The 18263-nt window shown below is 34.0% G+C and overlaps 1 protein-coding gene across 4 annotated transcripts in view; it reads left to right on the forward strand.

Moving 5' to 3' along the window:
• LOC126771715 (pericentrin-like) overlaps positions 1–18263 on the forward strand; it is a 59478-nt gene that overhangs the window by 13666 nt on the left and 27549 nt on the right. For all 4 annotated transcript variants that reach the window (XM_050491741.1, XM_050491742.1, XM_050491743.1 and 1 more), the window contains 3 exons: positions 2039–2137; positions 17249–17358; positions 17787–17921. In XM_050491741.1, the coding sequence (XP_050347698.1) occupies positions 2039–2137; positions 17249–17358; positions 17787–17921 (344 nt within the window). The remainder of the gene's footprint in view (positions 1–2038; positions 2138–17248; positions 17359–17786; positions 17922–18263) is intronic.

The raw sequence follows: 18263 nt of genomic DNA on the forward strand, positions 1-18263 counted from the left end.
GAAGAGGTTCCTTCCATTATAAACTAGAAGAAATAATATATTCCTAGATGGCGTTAATATATACTTTAATAAAATAAAATATAATCGAATTTCTTTAAATAATATAATTTTGTAAATTTTATTATTTAATATAAAGCTGGCTATCAAAATAATTAAAAAGAAATCTTCTAATATTTTGTAATTATTGTAATATCCGGTCCCTACCAGTGGTCTTAATTAAGTGATACACTATATTCAAGCAAGCACCACTGAATTTTCATGTGCTTAATTTGTGATTATAATTCATCTAGTGCTTGACGGTGAAGGAAAACATCGTGAGGAAACCTTCATGTGTCTAATTTCACTGAAATACTGCCACATGTGTGTTGCACCAATCCGCATTGGAGCAGCGTGGTGGAATAAGCTCTAAACCTTCTCTTTAAAACGGGAGCGTAGGCCTTAGCCCAGCAGTGGGACATTCACAGGCTGATACTGTTACTGTACTGTACTATATTCTAGGTTTTACTTTTGATCCGGTAATGGATTTATAGTTATATTAAAATATTAGTTCTTATGATATTTCAATGTATATATTATTGAAATATTATATAATCGCTTGGCTTATAATTATTTATATTATAATGAAATGTTAACCATTGGTTGAGAAGTCCTGTCCTATTAAAAAACTTTAATGAATCACAAAGTTACAAATATTTCGTTAGATTACTTGATGAATAATAGCCGACGTTACCCAACTGTTACTCAACGTGAATCTTAGTCGAAAATTGCGTGTTAAACACGGACTTCACTGAAATTTTTTGTGCTTAATTTGTGTTTGTATACTTTTCGTAAAGGTCTCAATCTTATCCAATATTAGTTTCAAAAGATTGACGAATGATGAAGATGGCTGAAATATTTCATATATTTGTATATATATATATGTTTTTATTATTTTTTGTATATATAACATACTCTCGAAACAAATTATAAGTTATATAACTTTGAAATACATAATTACATTTATTGTAGTTAGTAGTAAAATGTATAATCAATCCCACGACCGTTTGATCTTTCGTAAATCTGTTTATGACCGTAAACATCTTCAACATTTGTAATATAATCCATACTCAGTATACAAACATTACTTTTTATTAAACACGTTGTCTAGTTCCATTCAAATCTTATATCCAGTTAATGGTTATACAGCTTAAATGTTCGAAAGTATCTGTTTATAATTTAGGGAGTGATTTTCTTTGCGAGAGTAGGTAATAAAAAAAAACTAAACTGTGAATTGATATTTACAGCAATCACTCAAATAAATGCCTATAAATACACAAACATATACAATATGCAACGGTGACATTGGAAACTATCTAAAGTAAACATTTCCATATAAACGTAATCGTGTTATGTTTTCTTCATTTAATGCAATATCAAATGTGTGTAGTTTTCTTTCATGTTCTGCTTAAATGATTGGTCACCCCGGTTCACGAGCGAACCCTAATTGGTCTCTCATATCGTTTGTTTACATTTGTTTCATCTTGAAAGTGAACACGGTTTAATTATGGCTATAAATATCATACATTTGGTCATATCGAGTCCATGCTCGTTTGGCTGGGTAATGGCTGTGTTATGGATAAATCACGATATTGAAATAATTTTAATTGCAACGATTGTATTGTTACGTTGAACGGGGTCCCAACCCCTTGTCGTGTAAAGAAAGTTATTTTGTTATGAACATAACATTAACAGTCCAACTTCCAAGATTATTCAGTGTTGAACTCCTTTGCCTTAAAAAGACAAAGCTGTTGCTTCTTCGCCTGTCCGATTAGTGTCCTATCCGATTATGACAGTGAGAGAAGAAATACTTCCACTGTCTGCCCATATACTTTTGCACATTAATATCGTTTGCACGCTCTGAGAATATTTAGTTCACGCAGAAGCATTGTACTCTTGATAAATACTACTCGATTTCAAGATTAGTAACGCAAATATGTAATGACTAATGTTCTGCCTGTTTTATGTAAAAACAAAACATTGATCGGTTAATATTCCCCAGGTGTTGCTGTCGGACCCGGACGCGGAGCTGTCTAGTTGGCCGCTAGAGCTGGTGGCCCTGCGGGACCGCATATACGCAGAGAAGCCTCAGGATAATGAGGTCAGTGAAACTTGTTACATTCATATTCCTGCACAGCAAAAAACCAAATTCTTACGTAGACAGAACTATCAAGTGAATTTGATTTAAAATGTTACCGACATCTATTTTTACTATACATATATTTATTATATACATTCATTAAAACATATAAATATTTATATATAAGCTATAACTAAACAGGACCAGCAACGCCAGTTACGTGATAATTGCCCAAGGATTCAGGATCGAAACTGACTTGCGCATGGTCACGCGGTCCCTACATTGTTAAGAGTAGTAGTAATAAATATCGTGAATTAGAATAATTGAATAATGTCTCAAACTCGACGGCAGCTTCTACGGCACTTCCCCTCGTGACCTGACCTGATAATCCTACATGACCCATATTCACATGAGCAACAGTTAATCACGTATCGCGTAGGAACCAACTGTGTCTGTGTCGACTAGTATTTTAATAGATTATACGTGATCATCCAATTTCTGTAAAAACATTTAATAGTCACACGTGTTTACAAAATAAATATATGAAATCGTTTTATTAATCCGACACTCTAATCCAATCGTGCGACTTGATCAATCAGATAGCGTCCGAACCAATAAAACCAGAGCGGCTCGTAACGACCGACGACTCAATTCACCGTCCGTTACTATAGATAAGTGTGATAAATCTATGGCGTTGTTATAAATACCGCCACCCTCGCATTCCCCTCACATGAGTAAACCGTAAATCTAGATGGCGTCTGACGATGCTATCGATTGCTTTTTTATCGAATAACTTTGTTCTTATATTTATTTATTAAAGGTCGTCAATTTAAATGTATAATTTGTATATAATACTTATATAAACGAATGTGGAACGTTAAGACGAATTCGTATGAGTGTCTAGTGCGAGTTTCTTTTTTTACTTTTTCGATAGCGTTAACGTAAGCTGCTATTTGTAAATTGCGATTATTGTCACTAGATGGCGCTATTTTCATTCCATACAAACCGCAATTAACATCAATACTATCGAATAATTAAAAAAACTCGCACTGAGCACATTGAATATATTTTTGTTATAGTTATATTCGTGAGTGGTTTTGTTGCCGTTTTATTTCCGATATAATAAGTAACCTTATTATATATTAACTATTTGAATGCGTAAGTTGAATTCCTTGTTAGGGGAAGAAGTGTATATATGTATAAATCAACAAACATGCTTTCTTCTGTAGGAAACAAATTATACATATATTCAATTTTTAAAATTGCGAGAGTCGGAACATTTATTTAAAAAAAAACTTGTTAACAATGTTTATCTTTAAACGTTATATACTGATTGTCCAATTAAACTTTCTTGTAAGAATTTAAATGGATCATATTGTTAGAATCCATTATTTATCAAGTTAACTACCGTGATTATGGGCTTAATATTATTGTGATCAAGCGTGTTTCGACATATGATAATTCGTCAAATAATATATTTGCGCAATTTTGACGATAACTGAACCTATCGCGGCGTAGACGCAGAGCTGCGCCTGCGCGGGTTACTGAACTTGCGAGGCGTCTAATTATACGCTAGCATGTATTTACTACGCGACGTCTAATCAAATGTCGCGGTGCTGCGCCCGGTGCATTGAAATATCAGACCTAAAAAGAATATAGAGGCGGCAATATATAATTTCATTTCTTACCATGCCAATGTCTATGGGCGTTGGTGACCACTTACCATCAGGTGGGCCATATGATATGGTTATGGCTCGTCCGCCAAGCTATACTATAAAAAAGCTTAGTTGAAAATTATAAGTAGTTTAAGAGAATCAAATGATACTGATTATGAAAATGATGTATAAAATGAATCTTTGTGAAAGGATTTTTTGGTTAGAGACAATATATCATACATGTAATATAAATGTATCGCGCGTAAGAAATTACAACGCTGACCGTTATTAGATTTATGAAGGTAAATAATAATAATAATAATAAATCAAGCCATTTCTATTTTCTGTTGCTTTCTATAGTTGGATTAAACCAAACATCTGTCTAATGCGAGCTCGTCTGGGTGGCCGGCATTACGGGCTATGTGATAGTATATTTTTATTTTTAATTGAAGAAATAAATACAGTAATACGACTCGATTACTTATTTGCTTGATTTACATACGTTATTTATTTAAAAATTGACTTCAGGCAATAGAAAATTGATTAAGAATCATAATAAAAAACAATTAAAGACCCCCTAAGTGGACGTGCTTAGTAAATGTGTTATGTCGTATTTTTAAAGTTTTTGCATTTGTTACATCATACGTGTACCTTCAGTTCTCACGTTTTAAAACTCTAAGAGCTAAACGTAATGAATAGATATACACGAATAAGTAATGAAGTGAAAAACAAAACAAGGGACAAACAAACAATTCTACTAATAAATTGTCACTTTATCGCAATCGAATCGAAACGTGATCGTTGCCGTTTTTCCGTTTTCCTATTCTTTAATTTAATTATCGACTGTTGCAATAAATGTTAACAATTAAGTTTGATTTTGACATAACGGTATATGTTTACATATTATCGGTTTGGTTCCGTTTCGAATAAATACAGATGATTCAAAGTTGGATCGGAATTGAATCGGGAACGTATCGTAATCGTTATAAATTAGTAGAATTCGGCCCCCGGCAATTACTTAAAAGCATCTTTCTATTTCATAGGACCTCCTTTCTTATACACTTCAAATTATACTTTACTCGTGTAAGCACATGCATTTCTGAATCGTCGTTTGAGTAACGCTATCACCGTTTCGAAATGTTGGTATTGTCGGTAAAACAGACAAGAAGCTCAGTAGTTACTCTTGTCGGTCAAGTAAATTTATTTTAATTGTGGATAATTAAATTATCGAAAATTTAATCTTAACTAATATATTTTTTTATTTTATCGTTATTTTTCGTATGATCTCTACTTAATGTAATGTTGGAGTTTTAGAGATTTATTGAGTTTATTTATAAAACAATATATATTTTTTTATAGAATAGGAAGGTGGACGAGCATATGGTCCACCTTATGGTAAGTGGTCACCAAACGCCCTTAGACATTGACATTGTAAGAAATGTCAACCATCGCTTATAGCCAATGCGCCACCAACCTTGGGAGCTAAGATTTTATGTCCCTTGTGCCTGTAATTACACTGGCTCACTCACCCTTCAAACCGGAACACAACAATATCAAGTATTGCTGTTTTGCGGTAGAATATCTGATGAGTGATAATATAAATGCGTCTTCGCTAACGAGTCTTAACTACTCATCCGAACATCGTGTACTATTGCATTCACGTTGTCAGAGGTACGTTATATCTCCGCCATACCTCACACGTCGTCGAAGTCTCGGGCATTTTTTTTTTCTAAAACAAGTATAACGTCAAACGTTAATGTTCAATAACAAAGTTAAATATTCATATTTAAAAAATAAAAATTGAAATGATTAGTACACCTCCTTACCGCTTTATTTATTTAATTCGTGTCCTTCACCCAAAGGTTGTCTGGAAGAGATCGCTCTTTAAGCGATAAGACCGCCTTTTGTACGAAATAGTTTTCGTTCTTTTTGTGTTTAAAATTGTTCTGTAACTCTTTTAGTGTACAATAAAGCATATTTTATTCTATTCTAAAATAGATGCGTATTAAGGATGTCCACGGTCTCTCTTACGTAATAATATTTGATGTATAATTAGAAAGAAAATTATGTTATAATAATAAGAATATCAAACATCTGTACATGTTATCTTGTGCCCTAGCGTAGCCACATGTTTACTCACATAGAAGGGATCCACGCATCAAGCCACTCCAGATAATGATTATAATTTTAAATTCATTCAATTGCAGTACATTCGGGCACAGAAATAATTCAGAAATATTTGGAAATCTACTGGATCTTATAGGGACGATACTGTTTTATTATTTATATTAACTTACGTAAGAATATGCATATATTTTATCGAGAAAAAACCGGCAAAAACTCATTAAATGCTCATTTGTACCAATTAAATTCTATGTCATAGTATAAGAACCAAAGTTCATCTTAAGTTTTATCGCCAAAACGCCACCAACTTTGGAAACTAAGATGTCATGTTATGTCACTTATGCCTGAAGTTTCATTGGATCGCTTACCCTTCCAATTGTAACACAACGATATTAAGTATTGCTCTTTGGCGGTCGACTATAAAATGAAAGGGTTGTAACAACTCAGACAATGTAAGCATAAATGTACTAAAAATGAATTGCACGTTTAAATATGCCTTAATATAAATAAGAATGATGGATTTCGCAAAATTAAAATGTATTGACGACGACTGTCTACTCGACTTCTATTACGTGCGCATGACCTACTAATTGGTATTTTATGCTCCGAATCGCATAGAATGGAGTGCTTTTAACTATCGCTTTTAGTAAAGCATCAGGAAACCGGAGCGTTTTGTAATACAACTCGAGATCTAGGTTGAATTTAATACGACTTATATTTACAAGTCATGTACATGTACAATAGATCCTCCCTGGGAATGGGAATAAACAAAGCAATTTATAGAATATTCAGTAACTTCAGACCGGCCAAATTAGATTGCCCAGTTTTTTTTTTTTATGAAATAGATAGGCGGACCGTCAATTGGGCTACCTTATGTTAAGTCACCAACGCCCATGTACATAAGCGATGTAAGAAATATTAACAATTTGTACAACGCCAATCCGCCTTGGGAACTAAGACGTTCCTTGAGCCTTTAGTTATACTGGCTCACATTTGTATTAATTGACTTTCAAAAGATGTAACTTTTTTACATATCTACGTCTGTTTTATGTGTAGTAACTAATATTAGAAGTCGCCTAGTGGTTAAAACGCATGAATCTTAACCGATGATCGTGGGTCAAACCCGGGCAAGCACCATTGAATTTTCATGTGCCTAATTTGTGTTTGACTTGGTCAAAGTGAAATCATCTCATGTCGTATTTACGTTTTGACAAGTATATACGACTTACCGAGGAGACCAGGACCCCCGAGCCGAGATGCCCTAGTGGTTAGAACGCGTGAATCTTAACCGACGATCGTGGGTTCAAAACCCGGGCAAGCACCACTGAATTATCATGTGCTTAATTTGTGATTATAATTCATCTCGTGCTTGACGGTGAAGGAAAACATCGTGAGGAAACCTGCATGTGTCTAATTTCATTGAAATTAGACATGTGTATTCCACCAACCCGCATTGGAGCAGCGTGGTGGAATAAGCTCCAAACCCTCTCCTCAAAAGGGAGAGGAGGCCTTAGTTCAGCAGTGGGACATTCACAGGCTGTTACTGTAATTTGTGTTTATAATTCACCTCGTGCTTGGCGGTGAAGGAAAACATCGTGAGGAAACCTTCATGTTCTTCATGATCAACTGTTTCATTGAAATTCTGCAACATGTGTATTCTACCAACCCGCATTGGAGCAGCGTGGTGGAATAAGCTTCTCCTCAAAAGGGAGAGGAGGCTTTAGCCCAGCAGTGGGACATTAACAGGCTGTTACTGTACTGTACTGCGATATTATTTTCTTTCTACTATTAACTTGTATTTAATTACAATTGTACGTACTTAATTACCTACAAAATATATTCTGTTTTTAACTGACGGACGTTTTTATAGATAAAACACCGATACTGAATAAAATTTGCCGGTTTATGGCATGTTTAACGATGTTAATACGTTTCGTCGAATTTTAGATGCATACCGTCCCAGTTAGATGCGCTTCCTTGATTTACAGTTGCTTTGTTAATATATTAGAAGCTGTAGACTTTATAATCTTAGTATAGATTTACACTATTTTTTCTCATAATTTCTATAAACGTTTACGCGTAGGGTTAGAGAAATACTTTTTCGTTTTTAAAGAGTCCTTTACAGCAGGATGTCGCAAGAGTTCTTAGCGTAGTTGTGACAATGGTTCTCACGTGACGCGGTCGGGAACACGTGTACACCCTTCGTCATAAACAGAGTGACGCTTCAATAGTCCTCGAGTCAATTCTACGGCCCCGGTGAGGAATACAAAGCCATAATAATTATATGTTAAATAATATCCTGGGCCATTATTCACACACGGCCATCTGGTCCCAAACTAAGCAGAGCTTGTACTATGGAAACCAGACAACTGATATACTACATATGCCACCTTTCTTTTGTAAATACATACTTATAATATAATGACATCCAGACTCAAGACAAACAGACATGTTCATGCACACAAATGTCTGTCCTGGATAGGAATCGAACCCACAACCATCAGCGTGAAAGGCAAGTATCTACCAACCACGACATCTGGCTCGTCAATTTTTGAGATACAAAATAATTATAGAGTTTTTAAGGATATTTTCCAGTGTTTTTATTGACTTATTATTGTATTTACCGATGTATGGGCTTTGTGCAGGCCCGTCTGGCTGGCATCATATGGCAATACTGCTTAATTAGCCTTCTTCTGGTTTGAAGGGTTAGTAAAATTACATTCACACAAGGGACATGACATCTTAATAACGACATAAGAAGTATTTTTTACGTCTAAAAGTGCTAGTATCTATAAGCGAATGCGAACACTTTGAATCAATTTTATTTGGCAGTCTGCCATTTTAATTTAAACAAATTGCAATAAAATGTAACATGAAACTGTATAGTCCAGTCGTATATGTTTTGATTCGATCTTTCGCAATTTAAACATTTTTAGTCCTAAACGGTTTATAGAATGATATTTACAAAGTTCCACGATATGGTAAAATATATTGTTTTATTATTATTTAGGTCAAGAACATGTCCACGTAGCTTAGTAATTGGGAAAGTGCAGTCGCATACGTAGCGAATCGGTTACCCCGTACGACAGGATGTTAGATGGTTATAATTAGATGCTACACTTTTATGAAGCGTTGATCTTAAACCCTCCAAGATAACTTACGGTTTTCGCGGTGTAGAGCTTTGTTTATCTTCGAAGGAAATGTTCTAATAAACATTTCTATAATAAAATATATGTTTCATAAGAATGACTTGTAGAGTATTAAGAATTGTACGTTCTCATAATGAATGTTAAACATAGTGGTTTTTATATATATTTTATTTTATATCTTCCATAATAAATCGTACTATAATGTAATATATTACAGATAAGACTTCCTTTTTTTATATAGAATAGGAAGGTGGACGAGCATATGGGCCACCTGATGATAAGTGGTCACCAAACGCCCTTAGATATTGGCATTGCAAGAAATGTCAATCATCGCTTATAGCCAATGCGTCACCAACCTTGGGAACTAAGATTTTATGTCCCTTGTGCCTGTAATTACACTGGCTCACTCACCCTTCAAACCGGAACACAACAATATCAAGTATTGCTGTTTTATCGTTACTAGCTATATTTATATATTATATAATCGTCTGTGTGTGCGTGCGTCTGTTAGTGAACTTCTCCACGGCTTAATCGATTGAGGTCATATTCACATCGTACAATATATGTTACATACTTCAGATGTTTTGTCGCGACGATAGTTCAGAGATATGTTATGATCGTCATCGATATATACATGGACCAAATTTGGACTCATAATAATTTTGGTTTAGTGCTAAAACAGAAAATTACTGAATCCATATGGACCCAAAAGTTTTCTGAAATATACTATATACTAGTATTCGCTCATTTGTCAAATTTGTTTTTGAGGAATTTGGATAAATTATTAATTTGCATATTTTCACCTTCATTTTTCTACTATTTTTTCCAATTTTTTTAAGCTAATAAAAAAGGAAAAGGTACTGAATTATATTGTCTGCCTATTTATATATAAATAATATTTTACAATACTTATTTAACCAGCTGTATAATAGTTTTCAAGAATATTATTCTATTGACAAGGAATGTAATCATAACTAATACTGAGCTCAATTAAAAATAACCAAAGTGTATCGCCTACCCCCTTATAAAACAGAATGGAGATGCGTAGATCCCTTCTCGCATTATTCCGTGTAAAATGGTAGCCGACGTGTGTGTTCGTCTTTTTATAATGTGCCCGGATGTTTTGCTACAGCGAATCGAAAGTGTACGAAGAATTTCGTACAAACGATTTGGACATTGATTGACGAGACTAAATTTCCAAAATAATATTCTTTTAACATTTAAGATTAGTCAACAAATTCCATTGATCTTCAGAATCTTTAATCTTTTTTTATTATAATAGAATAGGTAGCCTATGGACCACTTGATGGTGAGTGGTCACCAACGCCCATAGACATTGGCATTGTAAGAAATAGGAGATAATAATGTCCTCCAGACCGATTTCGGCCACGGCGGCCAATCTCAAGAGAGATTAGCCAACTACGCACGAGATATTATAGTGCACAAGTGTGCGCGCAAACACAGGTGCACTCTCTATTCCCTAACTCTCATAATCCGATGGGACGGCAATCCGACACGACCGGAAAGAGTTCAGGCGCAGGACCAACGGCTTTATGTGCTTTCCGAGGCACGGGAGTGTACACACTTCCAACTTCCACACTCCGGGCTGCTACTGAGAATTTTCTGACAGAAAAACCCAATAACTTTTTATTGGCCCGACCTGAGAATTGAACCCAGGACCTCCGTGTCTGCGGCCTTATATCAAGCCACTAGACCAATGAGGCAGTCAAAGAAATAGGAGATACGATGGTATGCCCCGTGTGCCTATAATTATCACTTACCCTTCAAACCGGAACACAACAATACCAAGTACTGCTGTTTTGCGGTAGAATATCTGATAAAAGAGTGGTACCTACCCAGACGAGCATGCACAAAGCCCTACCACCAGTAATCCTACAATTCATCTATACTATGTAATGTATACGTCAATCGTATAACAATTAAAAATGTACTGATAAAATTTAGTACAAGTCACATATTCTAAGTGTAAACGGGCTCATAGACTGACGACAGCTACATATGTACATATATGGACTATGCCTTCGTTATCGAATTATATATAATAACTTATTAGTACAAGACTTGTTGGTAGCTTTCTAAATTATTTTGTTTCCGTTTCTTTTTTTAAATATAAACGTTAGAAAAATAACTCATCTTATTTATGTACTATAGGACGGGTTGTCCATGCATAGCCAAAATGACACCAACTTTGGGAACTAATCGTAAGATACACACCGTTCAACATTACAAAATATTTCTGTTTGGCGATAGAAAATGTGATGACTGGGTGTAACCAACCCAGAAGGGCTCTCACTACGCTCTAACATTGAGTGAAATCTTCGTTCTGAATCATTAGAAAATCCTATAAGACTCGAATGTTCAAAGTTTCATGTTTCAGGTTCGCCAGCGTCTCCGTGAAAGCTGCGACCGTTATCGTTTAACGTATATCCTTATTAACATAATTCATCTTCCTCGCGTAAATCAACCGGGATTACAATGGCGTTTATCTTTATTCTACATCCGAGATGTTATAAGTCTAACCACTATTTACATCATATGTTATAATAGCTATAACGGTTTTCTGTCTCGTTTACGTTTGTCTTGTTCAAACTGTTCTATATTCATTTCTATCTTCATAAACCTGTGGCTTTTTGAGTTTTACTTACAGTTTATTTATACATTATAATTTTTTTATTCATATGAGCCATTGGTAAATGTAGTTTATAAAAATTTATGGAAGAACTTGTTAAGTTATCATTATTCGGATATTAACTGTATATTTTATTGATTTCTATGTAAATTATTATTAATAATACTTTCAAAGATTTTAATAGTTTTAATACCGAGTCTTTTATTCGTGACGATTGATACGAAAACCATATGTCAAGCATTTACTTTTGATAGGGCTTTGTGCAAGCTCGTCTGGGTAGGTACCACCCACTACTGGTTACTACCACATCAGATATTCTACCGCAAAACAGCTGTACTTGATATGTTTGTGTTCCGGTTTGAAGGGTGAGTGAGCCAGTGTAATTACAGGCACAACGGACATAAAATCTTAGTTCCCAAGGTTGGTGGCGCATTGGCCTATGTAAGCGATGGTTGACATTTCTTAGAATGTCAATGTCTAAGGGCGTTGGTGACCACTTACCATCAGGTGGCTCATATGCTCGTCCGCCTTCCTATTCTATAAAAAAAGGACGAACGCATAGCCGTAGTAGGAATGATGACGTCACTATTTCATCCGTGGCACTTTTAACATCGAAATATGAATACCGTATTTACAAATATCCTAAACGAAATCACATCATCCATATATATATATATATGAGAGATTATAAAAAATATAACATCGCTGCAACTTCTATCCGCCTAGGAGGATACAATTCCGTATTATAAACAAACAACTTCAGTTTGCCGCTGACCGTTGCTCGCTACGAACGCGTTACGTGCGCGTGACGTCACAGCGTGCGCGCGAATACGAAACATCGACGCTCAGTAGCCTATTACTTCATAGTGCTATACATAAGGTCTAATTTGACGAAACAGTTTAGTTATATTGTTTGATTATAGTGTATAAGCAATAAAACAATCGTTGATAAGTGTTCGTTAAGTTGAGAAGAGGCTGACCGTTATTCATTAGCAGTGTTATGATTAGTGCGGCGTCTAAATATATTAGCGACTGCTAGTGACCACATGCGTTGTTCTACTAGTGTTTCATTCAATGAAAGTCGGTGTTTGTAAAAAGTATAAATACATGTAAAATTTAATTATTTTATCCTACGCGTTGATAATGATTTTGTGAATTGTATCTGCAGAAAAATCACTTGATTGATCGATCTAACTTGATGAGTGTAATATTGATAATATAATAATCTATAAACATATCAGATTGAGTAATTAGAAATCGAATCACCTTTGCGAAAAGACAAATAAAATACGTATTACGGACATAGAACTTGGCACATCTCAAACCCAATTCCCTTTGAACGGTCGCTGCTCTCAATCGTTTAACCTCTAGAAATAAAATAAAAAAGTTATTTTGTAATTACAGAAACAAAAAGATCATTGAAATTATCTTTAGAATTTCATTCAACAAACTTTTGCTAGCGACTTATTCGTCATTATTCAAACACGTTGTTCTCATCTCCCCATTATATTATTCTAAAGCGTCTCTGCGTTTTGTATCCCATAAAGTCTGTACCCCTCTGGTGTATATTGATTACGTATGGGGAAGAGGGGCTGAACTGGCTAGAACCGGATTTCAAATATCAAACAAATCAAATCGACTTGTTTGTATTTGTAACTATATTGTACCTTTTCGATTTTTGATTTACGTAATCATTGTATTAAATAAATTTAAATAGAGATGCAACTATCATTTTTATAATGTTGCGCTATATTTGTCTGTTTATTCATTGAAATTTTATTAAGAATACCAATTCAGGCGTTTGGGATGTAGGCTGTAACATAAATACAACGTTAATTATTGTAGTATATAGCTCGGTGGAAGGTATGTTTCTGAAGTTATTTTAATTAAAATACATTTTTCATTGAAACTGAAACAATAATTTAATAAAACATTTATGCATTAATGTATGAGATATATTACTAAGTGACCTCATTTAGATGTATTCATACACATTACACATTTCTTTCAAAACTTTTCAAGAATCCGTCCAAAAAGTATAATATTACTCTATATTTGTCTATATCTAACTTATTTTTGTAAAGGCATACCATTCTCGAACAGGTGTCATTGATCTTCCAAACTTAAAGAAAATTCTTCATTGTTTCATTAAATTTATTTACACGTATGTATTTATTTTAAACACAGACCAAATCTCCTGTGATATAGCTATCATCGCAACGCTCTGCCGCTAAAGACACTGCACGCAAAAACAACCCTTAAAATTATCGTTATACGACATAAATTCCAACAATTGGATCAAAAAACATCGGAAATGTCATGTGGCTTCTATTTTAAACCTTATTTTTATCGGTAATAGAAAACTTAAAGATACATGCGCATATGTTAACCCAAATTTCTAATCGTTTGCTAAAATTATGCAGACGATTTTATCGCTTATTTAATGGTGACAGATGCGTTTTTAGCGTGATGTCAGATTGCGTTGTTGTGCACACTTTGTAGTACAAATTTCATGACGGGCCACACATGGTATTTAGTTTTTTCCGCTGACTTTATTTCTGTTCGCAGCTGGATTTATTTTGTTACTTGTTTATGAAGTTTAGTTTCCTGTCGGTTGCAGATAAAATGTTTCAACAAATTAATTGCATTTAACGTAAAGGTTATTTTTATTGCAGCGTTTTTATTTGAATTCAAAAACATGAAATATATATATATATATTTCATGTTTTTATGTTTTTCATATTCATGTTTTTCATATATATATATATAAACAAAACATTTTCTTATCAAGTTTTTTTTAATTTGTATTGTCATAGTGACAAACAACAAATATATAATAAAATGAGTGTAAAATGTCAACATAACCGGTTTAATGGAACCCCGTCAAAATTCAGTGATAAGATTTGACCCATATTAACACTAAACTGACCATAATCTAACAATAAACATCTCGATGTATTCTCAAAGTAACTAATTTTAATGTAAAAATTACATTTCTTTTTTCATATATATAATTTTTAGTAGTAACTTAAATAAGACCTTCATAGTCATTAAAAATATGTAACTACCTTCAGTTTATGAAATATCAAAATCAATAGGAGTAAATGTAGTTGTTTTTTTTTTTTAATTTCTGTTATTAGTTTTGAAATATAAATACGTTATTAATGTAAGTAAATGTTATTGGTAAGTGAACTATACTGTACCTTGTACTTTATTATTATTAATATATATAAAAGGTAGTTTTCTTCGTAGGTTTTACTGGTGGTAGGACTTTGTGCAAGCTCGTCTGGGTAGGTACCACCCACTCATTAGATATTCTACCGCTAAACAGTAGTAGGTACTTGGTATTGTTGTGTTCCGGTTTGAAGGGTGAGTGAGCCAGTGTAATTACAGGCACAAGGGACATAAAATCTTAGTTCCCAAGGTTGGTGGCGCATTGGCTATAAGCGATGGTTGACATTTCTTACAATGCCAATGTCTAAGGGCGTTTGGTGACCACTTAACATCAGGTGGCCCATATGCTCGTCCACCTTCCTATTTTATAAAAAAAAAATATATAATTGTTAATACACCTAAATAACATATGTACATTTGAATGAAAATGTAATTAATATTATAAACCTAATATTTTATTACTGAACACATCAAAACGGATGCAGGTATCTACTAACTCGTCTAATACTAACTATAATCTTGCATGGATTTCACGAAGTGATAATATTGGTGACTTGTGTCTTGGTACGAAATATTATTAATACTAGAAGTTAAATAATTAAATGTAATTATTTTTTAAGTTAAATTCAATCTCTTAAGATTTTGAAACGATGTAAAAGTTTATTTTTTAATGCTTCTTTGTTACACCTTACGAAGTGTTGTTTCTTGAAATAGTTATATGATAATTCTAGGATTTATACCATTTATCAGACGAGTCGGTTGGCGTGGTTGGTAGATACTTGCCTTTCACGCCGAAGGTTGTGGGTTCGATTCCCACCCAGGACAGACTGAACGATGACAGATTTGTGTGGATGAACATGTCTGTTTGTCTTGAGTCTGGGTGTAATTATCTATATAAGTATGTATTTATAAAAGAAAAGTAGTATATGTAGTATATCAGTTGTCTGGTTTCCATAGCACAAGCTCTGCTTAGTTTGGGATCAGATGGCCGTGTGTGAAAAATGTCCCAGGATATTATAATATTATTATTACTATTATACCAAATTTCATTAAATTCGGTGCAGTGACTTAGTCTTGAAAACGTATTTATAATATGAGTATAGATTGATTAGGCAGAAGTGTGTTGAGAAAGTAATAAATTATATTAAAGTGCCATCTATAATAGCTTTTGGTCACTACTATCACGCGTTTTGTTAAACTAAACCACACTTTACTTGATGAGAACTCACTCTTTGTTGAAATTGCCTTTGACACATTTGACATTTTTAAATGTACTATGTCAGTGTATAGCTTCTGACGTATATAATGTATTTAGTATAAAAACTCCTTAGAATAATTATTTTAATGGTTTGGTTTTAAACGAACGTAAATGTAGGAATTATAGTTATTTATAAAGTTTTATCAAATGAATTTTTCCTCAAGTCTGATCATTGTGGTTTCATGTAGATACATTTCACAGAATACTAGTATTCTAGTATTAACTTGCTTAGTTCGCTTTGCCTGAATATCACTTCAAACGACGTCAATTGAAAATATGTAAACTGAGAGCGTGGTGTGCCGTTAAAATCCAAATTCTTCAAAATGTTATCGTGTGTATTCAAAAACAAGGGGGCCTTTGTTTTGTCCTAATTTTGAAGAGTCTAGTCTAATCTAGACTATAAGATATAGTTTAAAATTATTGAAATATATAATATTTATCAATAATTGTTCCAATCATCAATATAAGTTTCAATGATTTAAATGATGTTCAATACATTTTATCTTAGAGAATTTCTACTGATAACCCGACAAGGAGTTGAACTCATGACTTTCGTTGAGATAAAAGTATCCTATATTATTACCCGAGCAGAGCCATCGGGACAAGTCTCTTCAGATTCCAATTTGTAGTTTCTACTCGAGATGCGGTTGCACGTACTTATATCAATAGTAATGCCTCTTACCACTGATAAAAGGGCACTTCATGAGATGAACATAATTTTTGAATATTATTAATTTTAATTGCACTCATCAAGGGAGCCGGTCGCTTCACTTTGAAGCACTTGACCTTGAGAGTGAAGTATTTAAAGATTCTCCTATATATAACTACTTTACTTTGTATCACAGCTGGAGACTTCAATGTTGTGTATATTTAAATTTTAATACTGAAAGTTGTTCGTCGTTTGTATGACGGTATGTTAAAGTGATTGTGAATTAATTTAGTGATGTTCTAAATGTTAGAAAAGGTATCATTTTTGATCATCGTAAAAATGTAAAAAACGCAACATGGTTATGCTGAGGAGGTTTATGGTACGTTAGTCCTTGTATCCAAAACTATAGTATAAGTGTTTAAGATTCTAAGTATGCACGAATCGAATTAACAAAACGATATCGTCGTTCGCAGTTGCCGAGTGTCCGCGACGAGCTGTCGCCCGGCGAGGCGGACAAACGGAGGCAGAGGCGAAACAACAGCTTTGATCAGAATAGACAACTGGAAGAGGTCACTAAAGAAAGGTTTGTTGCTTTATTATTTTATTTGTATTATATTTGCACGTATTTGGCTTATACATATGTGGTGCATATGCTCAATTTTAAGCGATTATATCGATTAATATAAACATTCTTTTAAAGTTATTTTAATAACAAGATTTACGCATATATAATAAATGACCTACTTCTTTTACCAAAGATGTGAGTGATCGCTTTAAGCGATTAAATCACGTTTGTTCACAATTGTTTCCTTTTATATATATATTTTCTGTTATTCCGGAGTGATCTATTTTGTATGATATAAATTAAAATATAAATAAATCAAGGAATTTGCTAAAACGGTAATCATAGATACGGCGCACTGATATTTCCATAAAAAAACAAACAGTAGAAGTAACGCCTCCTCTTTTGAATCAGTTAACAAAAGTTTTTAAATGTATTAAACATTCCAGGGACGGTCTGAAGCGCGTGGCCGTGACGCTGCAACGCGCCGTCACGCAACTGGTCGCGTACTGCGCCAGCGCAGAGGACGAGCTCAACAAGACTGTGCTGGCGCATCTGCTGGGACAACTCGCTGTACAGGACCAGTTAGTAGATATTTATATTTCAATAACCCAGGATGAGTTCTAGATCCGATGTGGTCAGCCAGCGAGTGCCGTTCTGTCAAACAGTTTTTGCAAATTAAACAGAAAGAGTCCTTGAGTTTATATTTAAATAAATTTTCATTTATTTGGTAAGTTATTCCGCTACAGGTACAGATATATTTATTTTGGCATTATCTCTTGTATTAGTTCATTGTTCATTGTCGTTAAACGCGGCGGTGCAGTCTCACTTAATAATTCATTTCTATATCTGGTTTGTTTTGATTTCCATACAAAACATCAGAGAGATTTATTGAAATGTAAATTAGTTGTCTTGCATCTCGACTC

This window comes from Nymphalis io, chromosome 11 (assembly GCF_905147045.1).
Source record: "Nymphalis io chromosome 11, ilAglIoxx1.1, whole genome shotgun sequence".
NCBI classification, from domain to species: domain Eukaryota; kingdom Metazoa; phylum Arthropoda; class Insecta; order Lepidoptera; family Nymphalidae; genus Nymphalis; species Nymphalis io.